The sequence below is a fragment of the Camarhynchus parvulus genome, chromosome 4 (assembly GCF_901933205.1).
Source record: "Camarhynchus parvulus chromosome 4, STF_HiC, whole genome shotgun sequence".
Classification (NCBI taxonomy): domain Eukaryota; kingdom Metazoa; phylum Chordata; class Aves; order Passeriformes; family Thraupidae; genus Camarhynchus; species Camarhynchus parvulus.
In genome coordinates this window covers 22504657-22517580 of record NC_044574.1, presented here as the reverse complement: position 1 = coordinate 22517580, position 12924 = coordinate 22504657, and the positions used below count along the sequence as shown (strand labels likewise).

Sequence of the window (12924 nt, the reverse complement as noted above, 5' to 3'; positions counted from 1 at the left end):
AATTGCAGCAATAAACTGCAAACATTTTCATGCCTTCCTTAAAGAAGGTCATCTTTTTAAACAAACAGAGATGTTGAATATGAGACCAGAGAGTTTCCTTGTGTTGAAAGCAAGTAAGAAGTGCTGGAGGTGTGGGAGTTCTTCAAAGCAGCACTATGCCCAGTTTTTTTTTGCTTGTGAGCACTATTTCTCATACTCCTGTAAGTATCTGTGCCAAGACAATTTTCACTTCAAAGTTCAAACTATTTTGTCATTTCAGGCATGATTTTCAGATCTCTGATGTTTACATAAAAGGCGACAGTATTGTTGAATTAGAAGTGTTGGGGGGAAGGTGGTGGGTGGTGGTGTGAAAGATAATTGTGAATACAGTGGGCTCATTTTTTTACAGACAAGTAACGTCACAAGTGTGAACGCTTAATTTATTATTTCCGTGCTTCAAGTGGGAATATGCTTCAGCAACTCCCATCTTACAAGTGGGAATGACACCTCCTGAATGTATGCAAATTCCTCGAATCAAAGGGTAATTTTAAAAATAGGCTTTAAACAGCAGGATGCCTAATTAATTCACATACTGGGTATACGACCCCGACTTTATTAAGCTAAAACTGCAGGTTTCAAGGCGTGCTTCCTTGGAAGCAGAGTATAGCCACGAACAAAGGATCACCTTAGCTGTAGCCTCAGCCGGCTACGACCTGCTTTCATTGTGCTAGAAAATCTACCGGAAACTCTTATTAACCAGACCCACCAGGAGAGCTCTTCAAAACATCCCCCCTGAAAAGCCTCCCCTTCGCTAGAAGGCAGCCCGTTTCCGTGTTTCCACATCCCCGTGTGCCCTGCAGCTCCGACAGCGCAAAAATGACAGGATGCCCCGCGCCCCGGTGCCTTTCAGGCGTATCATTTACAGACATAAAACTTAAGGAGCGACCTGCACCGGTGACTCCGAGCCCCGCTCCGAGCTCGTACACCCACACCCGGCAAAGCCCGCCCCACAACCCCGCTGCCGCCTCGCACCGCTCCCGCGCCGCCCGCCCCCGGCCCGGCACCCGCACCGCGCCCGGGAGCCGCACAGAGAGGGGCAGGAGCCGGTCCCGGCCACACCGCGGCCCCTGAGCGGGGGTGCCCGGGAGCAGCGGCGCCTCGGAGCGGGGCCGGGGAGCGGCGCGGGCGCTGCGGGCGGCAGGGGGAGCTGCGGGGCGGGCGCGGCAGCCGCGGTTACCTTCGGGGTTGGCGCTGATGAAGACGCGGACGCTCCTGCCGCTCGGCACCAGGTGGGACGGCAGCGCAGAGAGGTTGCCGGAGAACGCCGCCCGCCGCAGCGCCGCGTCCCGCGGGCAGGGCTGCCTGCCGCCCGCCCCGGCCGGCCACATCCCGCAGGGCGAGCCGCCGGCTCAGAGCAGCCCCCGGAGCGCCGCGGCGGCGCCAGCAGCTCCGCCGCCGGCTGAAGGGCAGCGGCCATGCGGACCCTCGGGCTGCCGGGGGCCGCCGCCTGCCTCCGCGGCAGCGGTGCGGCTGGGGCTGCGGCCGCTGCCCGGCGCCGAAGTGCGGGGGAGCGAGGAGACGAAGCGCCGGCCGCCCCCGCGCCGCTCCCTTGCGGCGGCCGGCGGCGAGGAGGGCGCGGGTAGAAAAGTTTGCGGCGGAGCGGTGCCGGGCTCGGCGGCGGCAGCCGGACCCTCAGCGCCGCCCGGCCGGGCGCGGCCAGCACGGAGAGCGGCGGGAGGCTGCGCGCCCGGAGCGCGGTCTGGCTGACGAGTCGCTCCGGTTCGCCCTCCGCCAGCGAGGGTTTGCGGTGTCCAAAGCGGGGACGCCTCCGGTGAGGCTGACGGTGCCTTCGCTCCTCCGAGTGTGTCACAGCCCCGGGATCGGATTTTTATAGGAAAACTGCTGCCGGCTCATCCTTTGGACTCGGAAGAGTTCAGAGCCCTTCTTGTGTTGTGTTCCGTAATCTCCTGCACAGGAGTCCCAGCTGCTCAGATACAAAGGAGAGATGCTCTTGCTTCTTTTTTCTTTCCTTCGTTTTTAATCAGTTATTTATTTATCGGAATAAATGAAAAGCTGCGGTTTGAAGAATGAAAGAGACAGGAAGCAGCGAGACGCGCCGCCGGCGGGATGCGGTCCCTTTGCAGCAGTCAGTGGCGGGGCATCCCGTTGGGCAGCGCCGATGAAATATTCAGGAGGGCAGCGGGGTCGGGCCACGGCTCCGCCGAGCGCGGGGGGCGGGCGGGGGGCGGCGGGCCGGTCCCCGCCGGAGGGCGGCGGCGCGGGGCGGTGCGGAGCGGAGCGGCGGCCCCAGCCCCTGCGGGCCCTGGGCGAGCCGCGGAGTTTAGAAACCTCCCCGGGAGGGGCGGGCAGGCAGGGACATGGCAGCACGGCGGAGAGGAGGGGCTGGGGGGCAGGGGAGGGGTGGGCATGGGGCTGCAGACAGCCTGGTGGGTCTGCTGGCCGTGGGAATCCCTTCTTGGGGGAGGATGGAGACTTGGACAGAGGGATTTGTCAAACACTCTGCAGGTGTTCGTCCGTGTTTGAAAGGCTGGCGACAAAAGTCTTTTAACGCGGGTGGTATTTATACGTTTCATGTGCTGTAACTGATACAAAGCTGATTTGTCTATTTCCAGATATACAATACAGCGTGTACGATGTACACTAAACAGTGTTACTGTGTTTTAAAACGCAGTGTTTAAGACCTGTACTCGCCTGCGCTACCCCCTGCGCTGCCGTGGTCCCAGCCGGACGAGTTGCCCGCTGTGGAGCAGCAGGGGAGCCTGAGCTGGCTTTCGCGGAGGCAATGCTACTAAAGTAGGCAAGCAAACTGCTCATCTCTGCTTCAGAAACGAAGGTGACAGCCAGATGGGTTCCTTAAGTACTGATGAGCAGATTTGTTTAAAAAAATCCTGATTTCTTAAAGAAATATGGCTTGTGTAGAATTGCATCCCATATGTATTTGCATGTGAGTATAAAGGAGTAAATTTGATGCTATTTGCTTGCTGTTGCTTTGTTAGTTCTGCGCCCCATAAATTTTGGGCTGATTGCAAACAAATGAAACAGAAGGGTATATTTTGAGATATTAGTCCTCAAAGGAAGAACATTCCTCTAAATTCTGTGAATATAGCTGGGCAGGGGAGAATGTGTTTATGTGCAAAAAGGAAAAAATATGCAGGATATATTTCAACCATTAATGTTGAAATGTCAGCATTGGGCAGAAGGGTTGTGGGACTGTTGGGAACTGAGTGTCCAGGAACTGGAAAAATCCCACTTTTAATCCAGATGTATTCCTGTAGGATTCAGCAGTGTCCAATAAGGAGCTAATCTCACTTGAAGCCTGTCATGGTAGACATGCATATTTATCTTCTCTCTGGATTCTCTGATGCTCTGTGTAAGACAAGCCTGAAGCTTTGCTATAATTCGGTTTGAAAATCTGACAGTCGTGAGATGCAATTCCCTAGGAAATGAGGCTTCATATGTGTCACTGCCTACAGGACTGTTGGTCTTATCTGCACTTCCCTTAGCCTTTGTATAGCCAATATGCTTAGGCGTGCCTTTTTCTGGCTGGTGTCATGAACAGGTAATTTCTGTAATACAGAGATGAAAAGCAGCTCCTTGAGGCTGCAGACAGTTAATGAGAGCACAAAGGAAATGATTTATGGTGTGGGCTGAGTAACGTCTTACGTACTTTGCTGAGACTAACTCTCAGCTGGGCCATCTCCTTTGCTTCTCCTGCATAAACTACTAGGCAGTTCTTAGGAATTTGCTTGTGGAAGCAGCTCCTGGTAAGGATGCAGGGACTATCACTTCATATTGCTGCTGCCTTAATGTTATCATCATTTGCTCAGGCAGTTTCTTTGGAAGATGAGGCTCATTAATCTACCCCTTTACCATGCCAGCCATAATGCAGTCGTTTTTTTAAGACTCTTTTTTGGCAGTCATCTTTACTAAGTTGAAAACTCGAGTTTGCATAATTTGAATTCTTTTGAAATTTCATCTTTGACAGCATTGACAACAACATCAGCTTTTACTGAATATGTTGTTTCCTGAAGCCAGGCTGAATGAAATGGGACCAGGCGTATCACTTCCAGCTGTTCACCCTGTCTGTTTGCTGCCTGGCTGTGCTGTGCTGGTGGCAGCAGGCAGAGCTGTGCTGCATATGAAGCAGGTAGTCCGTGCAGCTTGCAGGCTGCCACGGTGCAGCTCAGAACCTGTGCTGGTCTATATTACTATTTTGATCCCTGCACTGGATTGCCTTTATGCATGACTCAGCTTCCTGTCACGGTAGCTGCCACCTCTGTGAAAGCTGAAATGGACAGATGCCTCAGAGTGGTAATCTCTTCTGCTGCCCAGCTTCAATCTGTTTGTGTTTGGGGCTCAATGTCCTAAGCTTTAGCACCTGTGAATATAAAGTGCTGGGAATGAAGTACAGTGAGGCTGAAATGGAGAGGATAAAGAAATGACTACAGAGAAACTAATTTATTGCTTTACCTGAGACTTTATCAGTATGAAAGCACTCTGGGTGAACTCTGTTGGGAGATTAGTTAGTAGCTTTTCTCAAATTCAAAATACTTTGTTAATTCAAAAAATTAAAACAATATCAAAAAACATTATGTAAAACAAAATAAAAGTAATGTGTAGGGTTCTTCTGTGTTCGTTATATGCATACACCAAAATGACCCTGTTTCATATTGAATAACATGTTTTTTAAATTGTTCATTTAGAAGTGATATGTTAAAATCAGTATTTGAGTCCCCTCATTAGTTATGTGGAAGCCACCTGGGCAGAGGTTCTTGTCCTATGGAAGATGGTAGAGCATTGCCTGAAGGCATGATCCCCAAACTTTCACCCTGACTTTATTGTACTTGCAGCAGATCTACAATGTCATTAAAGTTAGTGCAGGAAGTATCCTTATATCAAACAGGAGCAAAAACAGATCTATAATTCTGCGATCACTTCATATAAATATGGCTTGATCCTGAAAAACAATAAATCTGCATAGTAGCAGGGAATCTTTGCCCATATGCACTTGGTGTATGTTTTTTCCCTTTCAACATAACGTTTCTTGGTTATCCTTCTGTGCTTATTTGCTCCAAGTTGAGTTACATTTAAATGGAGCTACAGAATGAATTCCTTGGTAAAACACATGAGTGAAGTCTAGTTATTCCTGATGATCTGATCCTGCTGTAACTCAAATAGAGTGGTGCTTTATTTCTTGAGTGGTCCCACAGGAAATGGTAAGATACTGAAGGTAGGAAGAACAGTTCAGTAGTCCTGATTCACATCCATCGTGGTCAGTAAGAAATGCACCAAGTTGTTTGGCTTAAACTCAGCATGATAAGGGTCTGCAAATTAAAACCAGCTTTCTGAGTCAAGATGTCTGAAGATTAGCGTTACAGATCAGTTCTACTATGTTGAAGAGCTTGGGAAGTAACCTGAATGATATGCTACAGGTAGTGTTGTGATGCATACTTAAACTGTTAGAAACACTTATTCTGTCTGCAAGCTAAATTTAAGTTCTTGTTCATATGTGTTCTAATACTTCAATACATACTGTGGAGTGTGCAAAAGCACTTGGTAGTAGTTCAATTTCAGTCTCACTGCTGTCAGTGGAGACAGGCCCAGTACTTCTTCAAGGTACTGAAGTACCTTCACTATCTTGAAGGCATACCTGTAGCTGGCACTTCTGGAAAAACCTATACCAAGTATGTGACAAGGCCACAATAGTTGAGGAGTTTTATTTTTATCTTTGAAGTAAAGTGTCATATCTTTCAAGCACTAAAATACAGGCACTGTGGTATATACCTAAAATACCCACCAGTTCTCCTCAGATATTTAGAGTCTGGTTCTGCTGGGGGTTGCACGTGCAACCTTGCTATTGTGTTCATTCCAAACCAGTAACTATTTGCAGGAGTTGGGAAGGAAAAGTTTTAAGATCAGGTCAAATATCAAGGTTTAAGGGTCTGCAAATTGACCAGCGTCTCATCTTTTGTGTGGAAATTAAAAGATTCCTGTGTAGAGTTACATCATCTGGTGAAATAGTAACTCAGAGCTGAGTGTTACTTTGCTGCTCCCCAGCAAGCTGGCCCAGTTTTACGAGCAGGCGATGAAGGCAGTTGCCTGGAGCGACAGACAGAAGGAGGCAATAAAATCACATTCTAAGCAAGAACGAGACCCTGTGACTCTGTGCCTGTTTTTGGCAGCTTAATGAGGACTCGGTGCGTTCCCCGGGCACCATTCCCCTCAAGATGCTGATGTGCTGAGACTGAGCAAGCTCCTTACTACAGAAGCCATGGCCATGGCTGTCTGAACATCCCATCTATTTGTGCTTGTCTCTGCTTCAACTTGCTGCTGCTGAAACTAACTGGAGAAACTTTACATGCTCCTCCCCTATTCCTTTTTCTTGACAGTGCTGTATTACTTTTGCCAAAATGGTTAGATTGGCAGGAGAGTAGGGACAGATGTGCTGAGACTGGAGAGCTCACAAAATTCATGCTTCACTAAAAATCCCCTTGTTATTATTAGCCTTGCAAATTAGGAATGACAAGCTGCTGAGACTTACTGAGTTTATATTTATGTCAAGAAACTGATTGCAAGAAATAAGACATGTCTTAGTAAATCTTACATAGGTACTGGATTGCTATACGGACCTTTTACTTCCATCTCAGGGTTTAGTTAATACTACTTGATGTAGGCTTCCATTTCCCACCCAGTTTTGGGTGCTAAAAATGTTTCTATCCTTTGCTTTACTGATTGTGCCCTGACACCTCTAGACTATTGGGATGGATCTCTTCCATGCTGTGAGTATGTTGCTGTATCAGGCTTTGCTAATAGACTTGGTGGAGACTTCAGTATCACTGACCACGTGGTTAACAAGCTGTAACAGAGACCCTGTCAGGAATGACAGTCATTTTTCCCTACTGCTTTTTACAGGAGCTGCTTGGAGCAGCAGAGATTTGTGTGCTGTCTGCAGGGACCGAGGTGACACTGTATTGGTTTGCTTCAGGTTCACAGTTGGTTTGTTGTGCCATCCAAAGGCATGCACTGAAAGCATTGCTAGGTCAGCCTTCACCACACTTCAAGGTCTGTAATAGAAAGAAAGGAAATGTGTATGGATTACAAAAAAAGAGACAATCTAGTCTCATCAGAAATAATAAGAATTTGGAAAACATACTTAGACTTTCATTACATACTTTCATTAGACTTTGCAACTTTAGTCAATCACTGTGTCATCAAAAGGAGATTTATGGGAAGCAGATTATCCCACACTGGCCCACTGGAATGTTCTTACGTTGTCTAACACCTACATTACTTCATCCAAAAGAGGATGCTAAACTTGGGTTTCATAAAACAAGGATAAGTTTGAGTTTCTGTATTTTTAATCCAGGAATACATTTTTCTTGTGGGTGAGCCTGTAATAAAATTCTGCTAACTTCTCTGTGTTCTTTGCACAATTTCATAAAGTTTTATTTTTTAATTTTCCCTTTTGTTATTTTGCTTTTGAATGTGCAGTAAAGGGATATGTGTTAGGTTGTCAAATCACTTTCACAAATGCTAAGGAGAGGACTCCAGCCTAGAATGTGATTTACAAATGTGGAGGGATAAGAGCAATCCTTGCTTTCAGGAGCAGTCAAGCAATGTGATTATGCACCTCTACAATACAGAGAGTATTTTGTATTTCAAGGAAAAGAGAGAGGTTAATACCTGATTGGGTTTGTACCTTTGTAAGCATAGCTGTACTTCATTCCCACCTTCAAATTTCAGTTATTTTATTCTAAATCCTGGCACCTGGGAATCTGCCTTGACCCCTGGCTTGACATTGGACTGGAAATTGAAGAGGTCTGCACCCTGGGATTTTTTGTTTGTTTGTTTAGGTTTTTTGGTGTGGATTTTTTTTTTAATTTAGAAATTTTCTTTAGAAATTTTCTTTCTTTGAAACTGGGCAAGGCAAACATAGCCTTTTCTCTAATGTTGTAAGTGGCTACAGCACATCTATGATTTTATCTCATCTCATGCTTGATTAAAAGGTTCTTCAGACCTAAAATAACATGATTAATTTTTTTTTTGGTGTGTGTTAGTTTCTACTGGAAGATTTAAAGAAGCCCTTTTAATTCATGTAGAGTTAGAGTTTTCTTGCACACGTATGTAGATGTACACTCCCCAAGCATGGGTGCATACACACATGTACACACTCAAAGGACACACAAGAACATATGGATAACTAAATTCACATGGAGTGTGCAGTAGTAAATTCAAATTTTCCCGTATGCCTTGAAATTTTACCCTGTTGCACATAAGGGTTATAGCAACCTATAATTAACTGACCCAGCACTCTCTTTTACAATCCCTTTTCATATCTCAGTGCAGAAAAGAGGTGTGTTCATTTAATGAACAGTTTTCAGCTCTTTGTCAGGGTGTGTTTGGAGGCAAGCTTGCAGGTCACTGTGAAGAGCCCGTTAGAAGCAGGTTTTTAACTTGAGAAGTGTCCCATATAATTTCCTAAGTTAGTGTGTATATAAGCATTTCCAAAAGCTGAGTAACACCCAAGCCAGAGGAAGTTTTGTGTTTCATTATTGAAGCAAACTTGTTCCACTGAAGCACAGGAAAACTAACACCTAAAGTATCAATTAATTTTGGATGCCCTCTCTGAGACAGCAAGGACTGCATTTTTTCAGAGTAACTGGTATTAGATACTGAGTAAAAGGCATGATTTTTATCAGCTTTGGTTGTAGCTGGGAGTGTTCAGTGTTTTTGTGTATCAGCCTTAGGACTTCCAAGTCAGGTCCCCAGAAAATGAAGAACTTAGACTTAATGACCGGCTCTGAAAATTTAAATTATTTAATTAGCATCATGGGAAATCTGGGGTGGAAGCCAGGACAAAATGTCATTCCGTCCCCCTCTGCAATGTTCACTTTCTTAGCTGTGAAAGTGGTTCTTTCCTTTAATTCCTTGCCCCATTCCTAACCTCAACTAAAAATAAATTTGCAATCTGCTTTATTTTATCATCCTGCATCATCCTTAAAGGTAGTTACAATAAAATACAAAAAATATGCTCCCAAGTGCTTTTAACTTACTCATTAAGCCACACTTTCCCTCCTTAGCCCACCCTCTCAGTCTGCTCACCTACTTGGTCTGCTTCCCCAGGGATTCTATCCTACTCTCCATTTATTTATCCCATTCTGCTCATTTTAACCAGCTCTTTCATATATATCCCAGGTTCCTGTCCAATGTGTTTGTCTCTTTCCACCTGATTTTCCCTTTTTCTAGCTACAGGTCTGCTTTTTGTGCAATGTGAGTGTCCGTCTTTTCTTCCTCCCCCTCCCTTCTCTGTCTTGTCCTCGTTTTTTTGGCCAAACACTCACTTTTAGTTCATCTCTCCCTGTGCTTTCTGGTGTTCCTGACTTCCCTTAGCTATTTTGAGCTTCTCTTCTCCCCAGTTCCCTATTTTACTTCATTCTTCCCTTTCAGCAAGGGCAGTGGGGTGGCCCCTGCTCCTCCCTGACAGACACTTCTCCTAGGACAGGGAAAAGGAGCTTTAGCCCTCTGGAATATATACTGGTAATGGTGACAAGCGTGGTAAAGTCCCATATGATGACAACATTTGAGATGGACCTAAAGGCTCCTGGGTCTAGAAGTTGCTTATGGCAACAAAGAAGATACACATTGCACTCTCTCTGAGGAAATGCAATCCAAATACAAACCAGAAAGTAAAGGAAGAGGAGGGACAGAAGGCTGAGATGTTTCTCTGAGAGCCTGTCCAAGTTTCTGTGTCACTGCTTTTGCATAGATTGTTGTGGCAAGGAATCTTGGAGTCATATCTGAAACAGAAATTAGGGAGAGGCTGAGCCTGGGAGAATGTGCCTGTCTGCAGCTGAGTTAAGAGAGGCCCATCTGCTATGCAGGTTTCATGAGTGTTTTCTTCTTCTAAGTGAACTTCACCTACTGCACAAGTGGCAAGTAAATTTCAGATGCATAAGTCAAAATATTCATGTTGCAAGGTTGCTGGTGAATAAAATTTAACAATATGATTTTGCATTTGTGTCTCTGTGTATGTATTTATTTACTTGTGCACATTACATGCAGAATAAAGTCACTGCTCTCTGATGTGTTTGCACTAATAGAAAATGATGCCATTTACACTCCATTATTAATGTGACTTTATGGGATTTATTGACATTGCAAGTTTATTTTAGACATATGAAGGCCTGGGGGAGTAGGATTATAATAACAACATTAATTTGTCTTCTTAGTGCTAAGAACAAAATAAAGAAAAAAAAGAAAAACTTGCTAAGATTTGTTTAACCTGCAGGGGTTCTGGAAAAGCATCTGTCACTTTTTAAAGTCTTATTTAGTATATGCCATCATTTTTCTGAATCCTGAATTGATTCCTGCAGCTGTGCTGGAGGAAAAGGAAACTTCCTCCACCTTTCCAAGTCCAGAACAATGTATCTAATCTTGGAGGAAAGCAGTGAGAACAAAAGGGAGTGTCTTTGCATGAATCGGATTATTCTGGCACAGAAGTGGTGGCAGTGGATTTCTGTGTCTAGTCTACTGTTGCTAATAGTGATTTCTGTAAGTTGATGGAGCACAGAGTACCTTATTACCAATTGTCTTCACAGACATGTTTTGCAATCATTGCCATGTCACAGTTGTACAGTGCTGTGCTCTGAAGTGTTGTGAAGGCCCTTAGGCAGCTTCAATGTAAAAACATTTGCTGAAGAATCATGAAGATAGCTATCATCATCCAAGGGTGAAGTTTAATTCAAAATAATCTTTATCCACAAAAAGAATTGCTCATTTAGTTCATTGCTTCAGTAAAATGATTTTAATTTTTTTTTTACTGAAGCAAGAATAGTTTAGTCTATTCTTGGCAGTTAATCATATTTTCTGAGCTATTTAGATAATTCAGTAACTCTCTTCCATGAGCTATGTCTTGCTTATTGTAGGGAATTAGATCAGTCTGTTCTTTCATCAATGTAGGTGTGTATAAACCAGCAGATGCAAAAATAGAATTATAGAATTTTCAGGGTTGGAAGAGACCTTTAAGGTCATCGAGTCCAACCATTCCCCCAGCACTGCCCCTGTAACCACTAAACCACAGCACCCAGTGCCAGATCCAGATGTGTCTTGAACACCTCCAGGGATGTGACTCCACCACATCCATGGGCAGTCTATTTCAGTGCCTGACTACCCAAACAGTGAAACCTTTGCTTTAATATCTAATCTGAATTTCCTCTGTCTCGGCTTAAGGTCATTTCCTCTACTCCTCTCACTGTAGGTATGTTGGAAGAGACCAGCCCCCACCTCCCTACAACATCCTCTCAGGTGCTTGTAGAGAGCAAAGAGGTTCACCCTGAGCCTCCTCCAGGCTAAGCAAACCCAGCTCCCTGAGCTGCTCCTCACAGGACATGTTTTGTCCTATGAGGAACAACAAAAATGTATCAGGACTCCCAGCTCTACAGTCATTGAGGTTGCTGTTAGGGTGAGATGATGTACCTGCTCCTTTTTTGGCCCCTTTTCGTTTTTTGGAAGAAAATCTGCCTGCTAGCCTTGGGCTTGGTGGGAGCAGCAGCAGGCACCAGGCAGAGACAAGTTCCTGGACACTCAGTGGCTGCTTAACTCCAGGCACCAACCTCTGACTCAATCTTTGCCAAGTTCTCTGTGAGCAGGTAAGTGTGCTTTACATGCCATTTGATATTTCCTATCAGTTGAGCTGCCTGAAGGGTGCAATCACTCCTTTTTTAGTTTTCTTGTGTAAGAGACTTGGCAGATGCTCTTCCAAGAGACACATTTTGCTCTTGTTTGTCTGGATGCCAACTGAAACCAGTTGGATGGCTTTAAATCTTTTATAAAGCAAGTATGTAAAAGCTTTGCTTTAAGGTGTCCAACTACCCACAAAAAAATCTAAAAATAATAAATTCCCTCTTCTTCAGAATTAGAGCTTGTTCTCCCAGTAGGAGTGTGTGAAATTGCTTTATTGGCTTTTTTGTAGCTGCCTTCTATTGACAGAAGTGAGGCCTGAAGATGCAAAGGGACAGCTCAGGCATGCTTGGGGAACCCAACCCCAAGTTCTCCTTGAGTCTCAGTTGAGGTGGCTGTTTTTACTCTTTTTCTGTTGAAAAAAAAAAAGGAGTCAAAGCAATTTAAAGCATTTTATCACCACCCCCTCCCCCCAATTCGTTTGTTCATGAAAGCACATAAAAATGCGAAAGATGAGGAGAAGTGCCTTCCTTTGAGGATGTGAGTGCTCACACCTGGTGACTTCAGTAGGAGACAGAGCAGAGCTAGAACGGGGATGAAGAACATACTGTTAAACAAATTGTTAAATCTGAGTCAGGAAGGTGATTCCCTCCAGGCCAGGCAGGGCACTGAATGTATTTACCCCACAAATTCTCATGCCTACAGTAATCTTGTGTCTTTGTAGCGCTGTATGCACAACAACGTATGCAGGCTTCAGTTTGTTACTGGGTGTTGAAACGTGTTATAGTGTATTATAATATGCTGCTAAGTAAAATGGTTGTAGGGGGATAGAATATAGGAAAATAAAGATAGTGTAGAAAATAATCTTACCCCTAAGGAGTTGCAGCTAGGCCAATTATCAAAGATTAGGAACAGGGCTGACTTTAACAGGCCACAACTGTGACCAATGAGAAGAAGAGTGCTATAAAAGAGTGAGGTGGCTGTCTGAGAAGGGAACTGCTGTCGGTTAGCTGCTTTGTGGAGAAGAGTCGGTGCTCTGAGGAGGTGTCCACAAGAAACACCACCACGAGAAATACCAAGAAGGTATGAAATTTTTATGATAAGGAGAGAACAGTATGGAACCCCTGCATTAAGATGGCAACAATGGTTTTCCTTTAGGTTTTTTTCCCCACAAATATGCATTATGTATTCTCTTCAACTTCCTGATGGACTTTTCTCCTGAATGAGGTATGGTTAAGGTGTCAG

General features: G+C 44.9%; 1 protein-coding gene across 1 annotated transcript in view; it reads right to left on the bottom strand.

Annotated features, from left to right (window-relative positions):
* Positions 1-1372, bottom strand: part of NWD2 (NACHT and WD repeat domain containing 2) — a 51267-nt gene extending 49895 nt beyond the window's left edge. Inside the window, exon 1 of the mRNA XM_030947530.1 lies at positions 1217-1372. Within this exon, the coding sequence (XP_030803390.1) occupies positions 1217-1367 (151 nt within the window). The 5' untranslated portion in view covers positions 1368-1372. The remainder of the gene's footprint in view (positions 1-1216) is intronic.
* Between the last annotated feature and the right edge of the window lie 11552 nt (positions 1373-12924).